The 17,857-nt window shown below is 42.0% G+C and overlaps 1 protein-coding gene across 1 annotated transcript in view; it reads right to left on the bottom strand.

Annotated features, from left to right (window-relative positions):
* Positions 1–17,857, bottom strand: part of LOC115648684 (disintegrin and metalloproteinase domain-containing protein 20-like) — a 153,517-nt gene that overhangs the window by 53,477 nt on the left and 82,183 nt on the right. The window contains exons 14-15 of the mRNA XM_030556663.1: positions 16,394–16,586; positions 6,541–6,646 (exon numbers count right to left, since the gene is read on the bottom strand). Coding sequence (XP_030412523.1) covers positions 6,541–6,646; positions 16,394–16,586 — 299 coding nt within the window. The remainder of the gene's footprint in view (positions 1–6,540; positions 6,647–16,393; positions 16,587–17,857) is intronic.

The raw sequence follows: 17,857 nt of genomic DNA on the forward strand, positions 1-17,857 counted from the left end.
AACTACAAACCAGTTAGTTTAACTTCTGTGCCAGGGAAGATAATGGAGCAAGTAATTAAAGAAATCATCTACAAACACTTGGAAGGTGGTAAGGTGACAGGGAATAGCCAGCATGGATTTGTAAAGAACAAATCGTGTCAAACCAATCTGATAGCTTTCTTTGATAGGATAACGAGCCTTGTGGATAAGGGAGAAGCGGTGGATGTGGTATACCTAGACTTTAGTAAGGCATTTGATATGGTCTTGCATGATATCCTTATCGATAAACTAGGCAAATACAATTTAGATGGGGCTACTATAAGGTGGGTGCATAACTGGCTGGATAACCGTACTCAGAGAGTAGTTATTAATGGCTCCCCATTGTGCTGGAAAGTTATAACAAGTGGGGTTCTGCAGGGGTCTGTTTTGGGACCGGCTCTGCTCAATATCTTCATCAACGATTTAGATGTTGGCATAGAAAGTACGCTTATTAAGTTTGCAGATGATACCAAACTGGGAGGGATTGCAACTGCTTTGGAGGACAAGGTCAAAATTCAAAATGATCTGGACAAATTGGAGAAATGGTCTGAGATAAACAGGATGAAGTTCAATAAAGATAAATGCAAAGTGCTCCACTTAGGAAGGAACAATCAGTTTCACACATACAGAATGGGAAGAGACTGTCTAGGAAGGAGTATGGCAGAAAGAGATCTAGGGGTCATAGTGGACCACAAGCTAAATATGAGTCAACAGTGTGATACTGTTGCAAAAAAAGCAAATGTGATTCTGGGATGCATTAACAGGTGTGTTGTAAACAAGACATGAGAAGTCATTCTTCCGCTCTACTCTGCGCTGGTTAGGCCTCAACTGGAGTATTGTGTCCAGTTCTGGGCACCGCATTTCAAGAAAGATGTGGAGAAATTGGAGAGGGTCCAGAGAAGAGCAACAAGAATGATTAAAGGTCTTGAGAATATGACCTATGAAGGAAGGCTGAAAGAATTGGGTTTATTTAGTTTGGAAAAGAGAAGACTGATAGGGGACATGATAGCAGTTTTCAGGTATCTAAAAGGGTGTCATCAGGAGGAGGGAGAAAACTTGTTCACCTTAGCCTCTAATGATAGAACAAGAAGCAATGGGCTTAAACTGCTGCAAGGGAGATTTAGGTTGGACTTTAGGAAAAAGCTCGTAACTGTCAGGGTAGTTAAACACTGGAATAAATTGCCTAGGGAGGTTGTGGAATCTCCATCTCTGGAGATATTTAAGAGTAGGTTAGATAAATGTCTATCAGGGATGGTCTAGACAGTATTTGGTCCTACCATGAGGGCAGGGGACTGGACTCAATGACCTCTCGAGGTCCCTTCCAGTCCTAGAATCTATGAATCTATGTACTGATGCTAGCATCGATTTCTGGAGCGTTGCACTGTGGGTAGCTATCCCGTAGCTATCCCATAGTTCCCGCAGTCTTCCCCACCCATTGGAATTCTGGGTTGAAATCCCAATGCAAAAACAGTGTCGCGGGTGATTCTGGGTAAATGTCGTCACTCAATCCTTCCTCCGTGAAAGCAACGGCGACAATCATTTCGCGCCCTTTTTCCCTGGATTGCCCTAGCAGACGCCATAGCATGGAAACCATGGAGCCCGTTTTGCCTTGTCACTGTCATCGTATGTGTACTGGATGCTGCTGACAGACGCGGTACTGCAGTGCTACACAGCAGCATTCATTTGCCTTTCCAAGGTAGCAGACAGTTACCATCCCTATTGCACCGTCTGCCATGCCATTGTAAATTGGCGATGAGATGATGGTTATCAGTCGTTCTGTACCGTCTGCTGCTGTCATGGCTGCTCCTGGCTGGCCTCGCTGAGGTCGGCCGGGAGCTCATGGACAAAAATGGGAGTGACTCCCTGTGTCATTCCCTTCTTTATGTTTTGTCTAAAAATAGAGTCAATCCTGCCTAGAATATGGGGCAAGTGTACTAGAGAACCAGATAGCACAGCTGTTCCGCGTCAGAGCCCCAGAGATCCTGCAGAAATGATGAGCTGCATACCATTCTAGGGGGTGCCCCTGCAACAACCCCACTCGTTGCTTCCCTCCTCCCCCAACTCTCCTGGGCTACCATGGCAGGGTCCCCCCATTTGTGTGATGAAGTAATAAAGAATGCAGGAATAAGAGACACTGACTTTTTAGTGAGATAAAATGAGGGGGAGGCAGCCTCCAGCTGCTATGATAGTCCAGGCAGTACAGAATCTTTTCTTTAAACATGAAGAGGGGGGGCTGATAGAGCTCAGCCTCCAGTTGCTATGATGAGGACGGTTACCAGCCGTCCTGTACCATCTGCTGGGAATGACTGGGAGTCATTCCCATTTTTACCCAGGTGCCCCCGGCCAACCTCACCGAGGCCAGCCAGGAGCACTCACGGGCGGATGATGACGATGGCAGATAGTACAATATGACTGCTGTCCACTGGGAAGGGGATGCTGGTGTTCGGTGCTGCAGCACCTCGTCTACCAGCAGCATGCAGTAGACACAGGGTGATATTGAAAAAAGGCGAGAAACGTTTTTTTCCTTTTTCTTTTTTTTTGGGGGGGAGGGTGTAAATTGATGACATATACCCTGAAACACCTGGGAAAATGTTTTTGACCCTTCAGGCATTGGGAGCTCAGCCAAGAATGTAAATGCTTTTCGGAGACTGCAGGGACTGTGGGATAGCTGGAGTCCTCAGTACCCCCTCCCTCCCTCCATGAGCATCCATTTGATTCTTTGGCTTTCCATTACACTTGTCACACAGCACTGTGTTGTAGACTCTGTATCATAGCCTGGAGATTTTTTCAAATGCTTTGGCATTTCGTCTTCTGGAACGGAGCTCTGATAGAACAGATTTGTCTCCTCATACAGCGATCAGATCCAGTATCTCCCGTATGGTCTATGTTGGAGCTCTTTTTGGATTTGAGACTGCATCAGCACCCGTGCTGATCAGCGCTCCAAGCTGGGCAAACAGGAAATGAAATTCAAAAGTTCGTGGGGCTTTTCCTGTCTACCTGGCCAGTGCATCCGAGTTCAGATTGCTTTCCAGAGCGGTCACAATGGTGCACTGTGGGATACCAGCCGGAGGCCAATACCGTCGATTTGCGGCCACACTAACCCTAATCCGACATGGCAATAGCAATTTCAGCACTACTCCTCTCGTTGGGGAGAAGTACAGAAACCGGTTTAAAGAGCCCTTTATATCGATATCAAGGGACTCGTTGTGTGGACAGGTGCAGGGTTAAATCAGTTTAACGCTGCTAAATTTGGTTTAAACGCATAGTGTAGACCAGGCCAAAGAAACTGTTTAGAAAACTAAAAAAATTTACCTAAAGAACAGGAGAATTAGGACTTTTTGAGAACATAATTTTATCTCCTGTTGAATTCTAATATAATCTAAGGAATATCTCAGAAAATAGACAGGATAAAAAGAAAATTAAAACTCTAAAAGTTATCAGATATTTTTTCTGCAACAGAAGAATAAAGACAATTAGAGGCATATTCATTCTTCATTCTTTGCATATTCATTAAGCAGACTGAATATTTACAAACTGCGAGTGTCACTAAAACCAGCCTTTGAAGGCATGGAGCCAGTGAAAAGATGACAAGACTTAAGGAGGTATATTTTCATAAAAATTTCATGACAATAGGAAGAAGAGTATAAAAACTCTGCGATGAACATCCTCAGCCTCTGCTACAACACATAACACCCATTAATTCATCCTGTCTATCTCTACAAACAAAGTGCTACAGATACATAAGAAGAACAAAGAAGCTGTCACTGGAGAAAGCTCATGAAAACCTACCCAAAGGCAACCTCCTGGTGAGAGGAAGTTAACTGGAATGCTGTCAATAGATTAGATTAAAAAACTGGTTTTATTGTGATACTGAAATGCTTTTTGTTAACAGTTTCTCCTGTTATGTACCAAATGATTAGACTCTATATTCCCGGAGAACATAGAATTCCTGGAGAGAATATCAATTATTGGTAAACAGAAAAAGTTGGGATTTAATTGGATTTAAGATTCTTAACATTCATTACTTGGCCTGTCTTAAAACAGCTCATCAAATGACTTATTTTAAATAATATCAATACTTTCTCTGAGTTCATAGGATTTAGTTAAGATTGAGCATAGTAAACAATTATAAACTGTTATTCCTAATAACCAACAGAACTCACCTATCCTGAAACAAAGTTCTTTGGCCAACTGTGAGAAAGAAAAGGAGTGAGATGGAGTGAGAGAGCTGCCTTGCAGGAGACCTGAAGAACTCAATATGAGGAAAAACCCAATATGAGGAGACTTGAAGCCTGGAGCAGTCTTGCTAAATGACTCAACCAGAGACACTTGCCACAGGAAGGAATCCCAAGCAGCTGATTCCCTATAAGAGAGTCGAAGCATTTCTTGGGGAGGGAGGATGGATAGATTGCAGCTTCTCAGAGTCAAATGGATAAGAGAGACCCTGGGAAGGAACCTTTTTTTATTTGCCAAGGCTCTGAGGTAAGAGGCATGACCTAGATAGATTTTTGGGATTCTGTAAGTGACTGGGGAAATTGTTTTTAAGTTTGTTTTTGGATACTTACCCCAAGAAAGGAGCCCAAATGGGCTGTGTGTTGACAAAACAAACCTTCATTAAAGTTTCTTGACTTCTTATTAAACTAAACTGCCAGCCCAGAGCGTTGTGTGAGAAAAGGTAGTGGGGTTGGATGGAGAGGAGACAGGTCACCCCTTCATTGCCCTTCTATACCCATTTATATTAGCAGTCCTGTTTTCTGGACTCACAGTAATTTTGGAAAATAATATCTCTTATTAACTTAACAAGAGAAAAGCACCCCATGGGCAGTTCAGGACTACTAATCTTGAGGTTAGTGAGTTTGTCTGACTGCTTGTTTCTCTCTCTCTCTCTCTCTCTTTCAGGTTATTTAAAGTTACAGGATCAGTTGGGACTGTGTGTTTGGGGACTGTTTGAGCCTTTGTTCCCTGAATCATTCTTGATTAGACTCAATCAGCCTTACGATCATCCTTCCCCTGTTTGATTAATGAGAGGGTTGGTCTGATCTAGGAGAGAAGACCTTAAAAGCCAGAGGTTAAGTGACAAAGGAGAGCTAGGAAACGAGGGAGTCTGTAAGAGGGAGTCATAATATAATTGCTATGGTTTGGAAGAGTCACATTGCCAGTACCAATACTGCTTCTGTCTCCTCCTGGCCTGCACAGAAGAATACGTATAACTACCTTGTGATGGTGCTGCCTGTGGGAGCCAGCTGAGGTCATTCAATTAGGGTGCAAACAAAACGGGGCATACAAACCCGAGAAGCTGGTGGTTATTCCAATACTTACATTTACCAAGCCAGCACAGAACAGCTTCTATAGTACCTCACTAGTTACTTAGAAGTTCAAACAACACAGTTCCCTTAAAGTGCCCAGCCCCAGACCTCTGTCCAGACACACCTGTCAGATATGATGATGATTCCTGAAATCTTATCTCATCACATAAAAGAAAAGTTTCTTCCAAACCCAAAGGATCAGCCACATACCCAGGTTCAATTATAACTTAGATCTTACCCAAAATACACTCTTGTAGCCAATTCTTATTAACTAAACTACAATTTATTAAAAAAGAAAAGAGAGAGTGTTGGTTAAAAGATCAATATACAGACAGATTTGAATTTAATTATTGAGGTTCAGATACATAGCAGAGATGAGCTTATAGTTGCCAAAAGTCCTTTTAGATATAGTCCATGGGTTATAGTCCAATGTCCATATTCAGGGTGACTCCAGTCAGTGACTGGGGATCTCAATCCTTATGGCTTAAAGTTTCCCCCTCTTGAAACCCAAAGCAGATCTGAGATGAACCAGGATCATGTCCCAGGGTTCTTATACTTTTCCAGCAGTCTTTTGGCCTGAGAAAACAATAGGCTTAACTCTCCTTCTCCCAAACATCCTGGCAATTAGCACAGGGTAATTTATCCATTAAACAGTTCAGATACAGGTTACCACAACCTTCAAAGAGACATATGGACAATAATACTATTTCCCTCAAGTGTCTTCCTAAACGTTAATATTCCTTTTTTGATCTTTGAATCAAAGCTATAGCAATAGACAAGACTTGTTTGCTTACATCACAAGACCTGAGCAAACATCTCCCCTTCTACCTCTAACAAGGCAGACTTGCATTTCAAAGCTCTATTCATTTACATATCTTCCTAACCAGTTTCTAAAGTTCGGCCATGGGTCAGGTCAGTCTGTGTGTTAATTAACTCTTTCTGGCCCTGTCACTTTTCAATGAGATATTATATTACACTCATAACATCACATACCTTTAAATTAAAATCAAGCCTTATCAAACACAGTGGGGGTGAAAATGAAACATTTAAATAAACTGTACTGCTCGTAAAATGCTGCTCTGCATCTCCTCTCACTTGTCTGATTTATTTTCTGACACTACTTAAAATAACAGGTTTTGTTTGTTCATTTGTTACAGTGGTTTCTTCTTAGTACATTTTCCAATGGATCGGAGACATCTATATATATAAAACTTACTTGTCTTGACATTTATTGTAAGTAAGTCCATCCCCACCGCAGTTCCCACACCGATCACCTTTAGTATTCACTGCTTTGAAACAATTCAGTGGGGCCAGATGTGCTGCTGCAAGGGGAGAGGAAAGCACAAGGTAAATGACAAGACAGAAATAAAGCATACAATGTATTCTATTCATTTCTCCAATCATTTCAGGCATGAAGGGGAAACTGAAGTTATTCATCTGTAACCAGAGTTCTTTGGAATGAAGTCTCCATATTCACACTCATGGGAGGCACCCCTCGTGCAGATATGATGCTGGAACCTTTAGGTAGCAGTGCCAGTTGGAACTCTCACATACTCTCCTACCCCTGCCCTCACTGTTCCTGAATTTTGTGAGGGCAAGGCTAAGGGTGACCAGATGTCCCACTTTTATAGAGACAGTCCCAATTTTGGGGTCTTTTTCTTATATAGGCTCCTATTACCCCCACGCCCATCCTGATTTTCCACATTTGCTGTCTGGTCACCCTAGCAAGGCTATAACCAGCGGCAGCTCCAGGCACCAGCGCTCCAAGCACATGCTTGGGGTGGCAAGCCATGGGGGGCACCCTGCCAGTCCCTGTGAGGGCAGCAGTCAGGCAGCCTTCAGCAGTTTGCCTGCGGGAGGCCCACCAGTCCCATGGATTCGGTGGTAATTTGGCAGCAGGTACGCCAAAGCTGCCGGACCGGCGGACCTCCTACAGGCAAACCACCAACTCTACATTACCTGCAGACCTCCCGCAGGCACGCTGCCAAAGGCTGCCTGACTGCCATGCTTGGGGTGCCAAAAAAGCTAGAACCACTCCTGGCTATAACAGGGGGCATGGCACTTCACCCACCTCAGTGACTTCCACCACTTCCTCCAATTCTCAGGTTGTACTTAGGACTCTAAAGAAGAGGAAGGTTGAGTGTGGACAGTGACTATACAGAGTACATCTTGAATTCTGGCTACAGGTTGATAACTTCCATTTCTCCTTCAAGTGTCCTCTGCATATTCCACCTTGTGGGACAGTTAGACTAGCAGTACTCCCTTTGGATGGAGATGGGTCCTATAATAGAGAGATATTGAAGTACTGCCCTGCAAAATTGTGCATCCAATCTGGATCCTAAATACAAAGAGTAGGGTTTTGTAAAATGTTTGAGAAGAGTTCAAAGTTGCAACACTACAGATCTGTATAACAGGAATATGTCTAAGGCAGGGGTAGGCAACCTATGGCACACCTGCCAAAGACGGCACACAAACTGATTTTCAGTAGCACTCACACTGCCTGGATCCTGGCCACTCGTCTGGGGAGGCTCTGCATTTTAATTTAATGTTAAATGAAGTTTCTTAAACATTTTAAAAACCTCATTTACTTTACATATAACAATAGTTTAGTTCTATATTATAGACATAGAAAGAGACCTTCTAAAAACATTATAATGTATTACTGACACACGAGACCTTAAATTAGAGTGAATAAATGAAGAGTCAGCACAGCACTTCTGAAAGGTTGTCAACCCCTGGTCTAAGGCATAACATTGAAGCTGCCTTGGTCCTAGTGGAAAGGGACTGAATTCTCTCCAGAATAGGGTCTGATGCTAAAGTGTAGGTCTCACGAAAGTACAGCTTAACCAATTCTGAGAGTGTATGAGACTTGAGGATTGTTTCTTTTTATCAGAATAGAAATGAATAAATTACAGCACTATCTGAATCATTTAGACCTATTGAAATAATAAGCTGAAAAGGGCACCTACAGTGAGAAGCGTGTTTTATCCTGCATAGGTGTGAGCTTAGAAAAAATTACTGGTGAGTTAATTGACAGATAAAGTTAAAACTCAGTTACCACATTAGCGATGGAGATGTAGCTCTCCTCTATCTTTATGAAAAAGAGTGAAAGGTGGGTCAGCCATGACGGCCTGCAATTTATTCTCTTCTAGCAAATATGATGGATTGGCTAAGCAAGAGACTTCAACCCCCGGGAGCCTTTCACACTGTATTTCCTTTTTCTCTGGGCAGGAGGAGAAAAGGTCCTGAACCAGGAGGGGTTGGGCTCTGTTTGTTTAAAAGCAGCAGCCACATGACAAACCTGGAGCTGCAAAGAAGAAACCCCAGGAACAGTATGCCGAGCCACCTGTGGAACAGGCTGTGACTGCTGAATGTTACAGCTGGGAGGAAGTCTGTATGGGGAGGGCAGTGACAGGAAGCCAGAGCATAGGGCCTCAATGAGAGAAACTGAGCATGGCTTGGAAACCAGCAAGAGCCTATTCACTTCAATAGGGACCAGACTGGAAAGGGCACCCCAGGCACTATCCTGAAGAACCCTGCTTTTCAATAGGACTGCCCCTCAGCCCCAAGAAGAACCCCCTATTATGAACTTTCAGCTGTAACTCTTAAGCCTTTATACCTAGCATATTTGCAGAGTTTCCCTTCCCTGCAGCCCTAGTGCATTACCCTTTCACTTAACCATTGGGCTGAGTGATTATTGGGACCTATCAGGGCTATCATCTACAAGCTTGGCTGCAAAACCACCTACAGGACTTGCTTCAAAGTTGCTGTACACCAGGTATGCTGCTAGTATCTTAGGAATTTAGAGTACTTCAACACAGAGCAGCCCACCGTAACTACACAGATGGTATGGCTCTCTCATTTCCTGCAGAAAGGGAGCTTAGATTAGATATTAGGAAAAACTTCCCAACTATAAGGTTAGCTAAGCTGCGGAATAGGCTTCCAATGAGGCTTTGGAATCCCCATTGGAGGTTTTCTAAGAACAGGTTGGACAAGCACATGTCAGGGATGGTCTAGGTTTATTTGATCCTGACTCAGTGCAGGGGGCTAGACTGCATGACCTCTCAAGGTCCCTTCCAGCCCTATATTTCTATGATTCTGTGAGAAAAGCTGTTTTAAATGAGAGTTAAAATAAACACCATTGTGCTATTGGCTCAAATGGAATCTTCATTGGCTACTGGAGGTTCTATGCTGGATAAGGGTCTTTAACGTGTAGGAAGATTTACTGAATCCTTTCATGAAGGTCTTAATTATGTTGTGTATGAATACAGACTTGTTATCTATGAAAGAGTGGTCAACTAATATAGCTCCTAGATGGACATTAATTGCTGATAAAGAAGGTCTAAAAGTTTCAGCTGTAGCAACAAGGAGTCTGGTGGCACCTTAAAGACTAACAGATATATTTGGGCACAAGCTTTCATGGGTAAAAAACCTCACTTCTTCAGATGCATCTGAAAACTTATGGCCAAATATATCTGTTAGTCCTTAAGGTGCCACTGGACAACTTTTGTTTTTGTGGATACAGACTAACACGGCTATCCCTTGATACTTGTCAGCTGCAGCAGTTATTCTAAAATATGATGAACTGGAGCCATTGTTGTAGCTACATTACTAGTCTTTATGCAAAGACTGAATCTCTTCCATTTGAAGCTATAACACTTAAGCTTGTGATCCACTATGATCCCCAGTTCACTTTCTTCAGTATCTCCTTCCTAGGAATTTTATATACGTGCAATTGATTGCTCCTTCCTAAGTGGAGTACTGTGCATTTGTCCTTATTGAATTTTCATCCTATTTCCTTCAGATCATTTCTCCAGTTTGTTCAGATCATTTTTAAATTTTAATTCTATCCAGCAAAGAACTTACAACTCCTTCTAGCTTGATGTCATCCACAAACTTTGTAAGTGTACACTCTATGCCAGTATCTAAATAATCGGTGAAGATATTGAATTGAATAGCACCCAGAACTGACCCCTGTGGGACCCCACTTGATATGCCCTTCCAGCTTGACTGTGAATCATTGATAACATATACACAGACACCTTATAGTAGTTCCATCTAGGTTGAATTTCCCTAGTTTGTTTATGAAAAGGCCATGCAAGACAATATGAAAAACCTTACTGAAGTCAAGATATACATACCACATCTACCACTCCCCCACACCAGAATGCTTGTTACTCTGTCAAAGAAAGCTATTGGGTTGGTTTGGCTATTTGTTCTTGACAAATCCATGCTATTATTTATCCCTTTATTATCTTCTAGGTGTTTGCAAACTGATTGCTTGAATAATTGCTTTATTATCTTTCTGGAGACTGAAGTTAAGCTGATTGGTCTGTAATTCCCTGGGTTGTTCTTATTTTCCTCTCTATAGATGGGCACTATATTTGCCCTTTTACAGTCCTCTGGAATCCCTCCCATCTTCCATGGGTTTTCAAAGATAATCGCTAGTAGCTCAGACATTGCCTCTGTCTGCTCCTTTAGTACTCTAGGATGTTTTTCATCAGACCCCGATGACTTGAAGACATCTAACTTGTCCAAGTAATTTTTGACTTCTTCCTTCCCTATTTTAGTCTCTGATCCTATCTCATTTTCCCTGGTATTCACTATGGTGGACATCCAATCGCTACTAACCTTTCTGGTGAAAACTGAAACAAAAACGTCATATAGCACTTCAACCATTTCCACATTTTCTGTTATTGTTTCCCCCTCCCTTCATTGAGTAACAGGTCTATCCTTTACTTGATCTTCCTCTTGCTTCTCATGTAGTTGTAGAATGTTTTCCTATTATCCTTTATGTCTCTAGCTAGTTTAGTCTCATTGTGTGTCTTGGCCTTTCTAATATTTCCCTACATACTTGTGTTCTTTGTTTATATTTATCCTCTAGTTTCCACTTTTAGTAGGATTCTTTTTTTTGCATTTCAGATCCTTGAAGATGGCCTGGTTGAGGCAGGGTCAAAGAATTGAGTTTCTTTGGGTCTATTACAAGACAGAGATCTCAGTCCTTCTTTGGGATTAGGAAGTACCTGGAATAAAATGTTTTAACACTGGACTCCCCTGTACTATGACCTCTTCTTCCTGTGGAAAGAGCTTCTGCTCTCAGTGGGTTCACATGAGAGTTGACTCTGAACTGGGATTATGATAAAGGGAGATAATTGAGTTGGATAGTGTATCTGCTGTGTATTATTTCTAATATCCATTTTTCTGGCATTATAGCACTCTAGCTGTCCTGTCAGACATGACCTGACAGTCTTCAAATGGGGTGAACAAGAAATGTCTCAAAATTGGTCTGCACTTCTCAGGACTCTTATGAAACTTGAGGCCTGGTCCAGAGGTTCACCCTGGAGTTTGTTTTCTCTTCGCAAAAGATCTTCTGCTTTACTGAGGATGCTGATGATGGTAGCTGTGCTTATGTGTATGAGTGTGTTGATAGCCGAAGACTGGTACAACAGATGGTCTGGGCTCTGGCTATAATCCCAAAGGTCTGGCTGTAAACCTAGTATCTTTCATTTTCTCAAAGTCTTATTACTATCCTATTATTAAATAATCTCTCTCTTTCGAAGGGAAGATTCTCCACTCTAGCCTTTGTTTCTGTAGAGAGTCCAGATGATCTAAGCCACACTTGTCATTTGAGAGTGATGGCAGATGCAACTGCTCTGGCACAAGTGTCAGAGGCATCAAATGCCCTTAAAGCATGTTTTTGTAAGAAGTTGTCCTGTAGAAATGAGGTCATCAGACAACTTTTTTCTTACCTTCAGGAAGGGATTTTGCAAATACCAGAATATCCATAATCTCCACATCATTATCAGAAGATGTTGAGTGAATCTCACAGCCCTAAGAACTCTTGGCTGCAGCCTCCCCCACAAGTATTTTGGAACTGGGTATATGTGAAAAACGAAGAAAGCCTCATGCAGTAATTCCTGGCATGTAAAATTAAACAAGGTCATAGAGGAGTTTTTAAACTAAGGACTTGGGGGAAAGACATTAGGTGTGGAGGATTATACCATTCAGACAGAGACATCCTTTAGGGGAGGATTTATTAAAGGGGATACTCTATACCCTTGTAAAGAGGAGAGGCTAAAACTGAAGAGAAACAGTCGAATGAAGAGGAGTCCTATTCAATTACATCACATGAAGGCAGATAAATAAATACTGACAAATTTTAATAGTGCTTGTATGCAAGTGGAAGATGTCTAAATACTAAGATGGGTTCATTTGACGTCCTAGTATTAAATGAGGATATTGATATAATAGGCATCACAGAATCTTGATGGAATGATAATTAATGGGGCATGGTAATACCAGGGTACAAAAAACATAGGAATGACAGAGTAGATCATGCTGGTGGGAGAACTTCACTACATGAGAAAAACAACAGAATCAAATATAGTAAAAACCTTAAAAATAATTAAACAGTTCCACAGAATATGTATGAATACAAATTCAAAGAGGAGTACAGCAGCAGGCATATGGTACCAACCACCTGATCAAGATGGTGACGATGACTGAAATGCCCAGGGAGATTAGAGAGGCAACAAAAACAGAAACCCAGTAATAATGGGGGGTTTCAACTATCCCCATACAGAATGGGAACATGCCACCTCAGGACAGGATGCAGAGATAAAATTTCTCGACACCATTAATGAGTGCTCCTTGGAGCAGGTGGTCCTGGAACCCAAAAGGGGAGACGCAATTTTGATTTAGTGCTAAGTGGTGCATAGAATCTGGTGCAAGAGGTGACTATAGCTGAACTTCTCAGTAATAGCAACCATAATGTAATTTAATTCAATTTAACATCCTTGCAAGGAGGAAAATGCCAAAGAAATCTGCCATAGCAGTGCTTAACTTCAAAAAGGGGAAATACACAAAAAAGAGGAAGTTAGTTAAACAGAAATTAAAGGGAACAGTCACAAGAGTGAAATGCCTGCAAGCTTCTTGGAAACTTTTCAAAAATACCCCAAAAGAGGATCAAGTTATATATATGTCCCATATTAAGAAAAAAAACAGGAAGAGGAGGAAAAATTCCGCAATGGATATAAAGAGTAAAAGAGACTGTTATAGACAAAAAGGTATTCTTTAAACATTGAAAATCAAATCACACTGAGGAAAATAGAAAGTAGAATGAATACTGGCAAGTCAAGTGTAAACGTATAATTGGGCATGTCAAAAAAGAATTTGAAGAGCAACTAGCCAAAGACATGCAAACTAACAGCATTTTTAAAAAAAGCATATCAGAAGCAGGATGCATACCTAACAATCAATGGGGCCACTGAACTATCAAGCCACTAAAGGAGCACTTAGGAAGCCAAGGCCTTTGCAGAAAAGCTACATGAATTCTTTGCATTGGTCTTCGGAGCAGAGGATGTGAGGGAGAGCTCCACACTTGAGCCTTTCTTTTCAGGTGACAAATCTGAAGAACTGTTCCACACTGGGGTGTCAGTAAAGACAGGTTTTGGAACAAATTGATAAATTAAACCATAATAAGTCATCAGGACACATAGTATTCACCCAAGTTCTGAAAGAACTCCAGTATGAAATTGCAGAACTACTAACTGTGGTATGTAAACCATCACTTAAACCAATCCCTGTACCAAATGACTGGCAGATTGCTAACATGATGCTGAGTTTTAAAAAAAGCTCCAGAGGTGATCCTGGCAATTTCAGGCTGGTAAGCTTAACTTCAGTAGCAGCCAAATTGGTTGAAACTATAGTAAAGTACAGAATTATCAGAAACATAGAAGAACATGGTATGTTGGGGAAAAGACAACATGGCTTTTGTAAAGGGAAATCATGCATCACCAATGTACTAGAATTCTTTGAGGAGATCAACAAGCAGGTGGACAAGGTGATCCAGTGAATTTAGCTCTTGGTTATTATGTCCTGACATTTCTAAAACTGTCACTTTTATATTTAGCAGTCTGAACAGCTAAGAGGTTTATTTTGGCTTCTCTGGGCAGGTATTCATGGAATTTTTCAAAGAGTGAAGGAAGAGTTCTGGAGACTATCTTCTAGTTTGTCTGGAAGTAGAACTGAACTTCTAGGCAACTATAGGTAAGGGAATCAAGTCGTATCCTGACTGACAGTTCTGGTTTTGCCTTTAGTCTGATCCTAAGAAGAATTCTAAAATAGAATATCTTGAGTACAGTGATTTTTTGAGGAAATGCTCCATTTAGCAAGAGATTACAGATAATTCCCTGTAATCAGGAGCCGCCTCACAAGAGAACATGAGAGATTATGTTCCTTTCCTGCATTCATGACAATCAAACAGAAATGAAGTAGTTGAGTCCCATGTCTGATTCCCCAGATTCTCACAATCATTTGATTCTCCCCAAAAGTTAGCTATAGGGCTCTGATGCTTGAGAAAACAGCATTCCTCCTCCTCTTTGGAATCTAATCTCCAGAACAGGAAGCACCCATAAACATAGTAAGAAAAAAAATCTCCAAATTTAAAAATTGAGAGCTTTCATCTTTTCTTTAGTGTGTAAAATAGGCAAGGAAATATTTATAACTAGTAACTAGACACTGGGGGTTTGAGTCATTTAATCCCTGAGAACAAGGGTTGTCACCTTTTCATCAGTCTAATATAGTCAATATCTGTTGAGTAAAGTATCCAATTTAAAAAAAAATCAAATGCAGTGTGCTTCAGCACCATAAACTAGTAAAAATAGTGAATGAGCACTGCAAACAACCCAAATGCATAGAAACTGGGAATTTTACATCTGTTTAGCATATTAACCCTTCAGAACAAATGTAATGGTATCAGGACCTGCCTCCCATGAGCACCCCCTCTCTGTTCTGATACATGCCTGCAATCACTTAGTTTTGAACAGGGCAGCACTCATATCTGACCGGCGCTCCCTTTCTGGTTGGGTGTATGCCTTCTTTTCTTTCAGTTCTTACAATGGGGTGGCACCTGCTTCTCATGAGTGCCTCCCTGGCTGATGGTTTTTTCAGCAGGTCTTCAGTGACTCAGCCCTTCAGTCAGACACAGTCCCTCATTCCGGGTTATACAATCACCAGTTCTTTTTCACGGCCCTGGTATGTGGACATAGAACCAAGGTTTCCTCTCCAGAGGTACTGCCTTGTTTAAGAGCCCAACAAGGGCCCATCTCAGTACCTTCCATTGGTGTCCTTTCGGCAGCCCTTCCTGGGCTCAGTTTTCAACCAGAACAGCAGGGCCCATCATAGCCCTCCTCCCGTCTGGCTAGATTCTGGGTTTAGACCACTGTTGTCAGCCTGCCTGCACTGACCAGTCCATGGTTCTGTTGCTCTTCCAGGCACCCAGTCCTCCCTCTTTGACCTACCAGAAGGAACTGGCTGCTCTGCCTCTGCTGCTTTTGTTTATATGGCCCTTCTGGCTTGATTGGTCACTCCAGCAGCTCCTCTGATTGGCTGACTGGAGGGCTTCTCCTCTGCTCTTTTCTGGGGAGGGAAGCGGCAGGGCCACAAGGCCTCCAGCAAGGGGCCTCAGGATCTAGTCCACCCTATCACACCAAAGTAGATATTGAGAATGATTACATTCTTCCTGAGTGTCTCAGCACTCTTTCCTTTTTAAAATGCTTCCCATCTCATTAGCTCTCACTTAGCACCTTCTGTAGCCAAAGAAGACACCCATACCACTTAAGGAGGTATTTACCCCAACTTTCCAAACCACCTGTTTCCAAAAGTCAGCTGTCTTGTGTGCTAGGAGCCACTCCAAACCTCTTCTATTGCTTCCTGAGCTGAGGAAGCATGTAGAATCCACCAACAGGGGAAGTAGGGCACAGTGAGACTGTAAGTGATTGGTGTTACAGAATAACAATCCTTATCTGTAGGCGTGATATGCAAAATCCACTGATTAGACAGGGGAAGCTCAGGGAGAAGGGCAGATTCCTAGCAGATGTGAGGCAGGATCAACCAAGACTGCAGACACTCTCAGCTACCACACACACTCTCTCCCCTTTGTGCAGAGCCCCCTCGCCCAAAAAGTCTGTTTGCCCTCTTGAGACTAGGTATCATTTAAGAACTGGCCAATTTCGTAAGAGTTAATTGATGTAGCTATGTGTTTTTCTAAATAATAATGCAGGTCTTGCCTTTGCCAAATATAGCTTTGCATTGTCTTTCATGGTTATGGCATCTCCCTTGGAAACAACAGTCATTGTCACCGCATGGAGTTCCATCTTGCTTAAATACATCCTCTGGGCACCAGTCTGAAGTCCCATTGCAGTACTCAGGAAGGTCACACTCACCAATACTTTCTCTGCATATTTTTCCTTGTCTATGAAACTGTTAAAATAAGAATACAAGGATCTGGATGTGATTTCTCTCTGGAGGCCTATTTCATGAGCCACCATTTGCCTTCTTAAAATATGTTCATTTTAGAAGTCCCCAAACATCTAACATGTAAGAAAAAAACCACCTACAGTTTCTTTGCCATTTATTTTAACACAGATAAGATAAGAGGAAGATGCAACATAAATACTCCTTGTGCTGTTTATTAAGGAGTGACTCTAATTCCAATATTTGAAATATTTGTGATTTTTTTCCACTCCCAAATGATGATAAACTTTTCATACTTTTAATCAATAACAATGAAGAAAGGAAAAACAGTTTTTGCCCATCTACTCATCTTTTTCCCCATGTTGAGTCTGCTGAGACTAGAGCTGGGGACACTTCACCCACAGCGTTCAGAAGCTGGATCTGTCAGTCACTGGGGAGAGGGGGATGGGACTCACCTATCTATATCCTCTCCAGAATGAGCACTTAGTACAAGTGGTATTACTGTAGCACCTAGGAGCCGTAGTCAAGGAACCTGACCCCATTGTGCTTGGTGCTGTACAAACACAGAACAACCAGACAGTCCCTGCCCCAAAGAGCCAGAACCCAAGTATAAGACAAGAGACAAATGATAGATACAGATAGATGTGGGAGTATACAAGGAAACAGTTTGACAGTATTGGACAGCTAGTTAGGCAGTGGTCTCAGCTCACCAGAAGCCTAACTATTGTCAATTTTTGGTAGGTATTAAGGAAAAGGAGAGTTTTGAGATGGGTTTTGGAGGGTAACTGCTTAGTTTTAATCAATGTTTATGGAGAGCTCCTCCCAAACATGAGGGGCAGCATGGGAGAAAGCAAGGAAGTCCTTGTTTGAAAATTTAAGAAGTGGGTAATGGAGGCTGGCATCATGGGTAAATTGGAGTTGAGCGTTGAGCGCTCAATAGCAAAAAAGAGATGATATGGTGGGGATTGGCCATGAAGGGCCTTGAAGGTAAAAACAATTAGGTGAAGACAAATGTGATAGACAAGAGGGAGTCAGTGGAGCGAAGCAAAGAGGCAGGTGACATGATCAAAGTGACAGACTAGGAAAACGAAATTTGCAGCAGCACTCTGAAAGAATATGAGTAGGCAAAGATTGCATTTGTCAAGGCCAGAGAAACGGATGTTGCAGTAATCAAACTGAGATGATGGAAACAAGGATGAGTTTTAGGTATGGGATTGGAAAAGAAAGGCCATATCTTAGATATGTTATGCAGAAAAAATTGGCAAGGTTTACAAACT

This window comes from Gopherus evgoodei, chromosome 1, assembly GCF_007399415.2.
Source record: "Gopherus evgoodei ecotype Sinaloan lineage chromosome 1, rGopEvg1_v1.p, whole genome shotgun sequence".
NCBI classification, from domain to species: domain Eukaryota; kingdom Metazoa; phylum Chordata; order Testudines; family Testudinidae; genus Gopherus; species Gopherus evgoodei.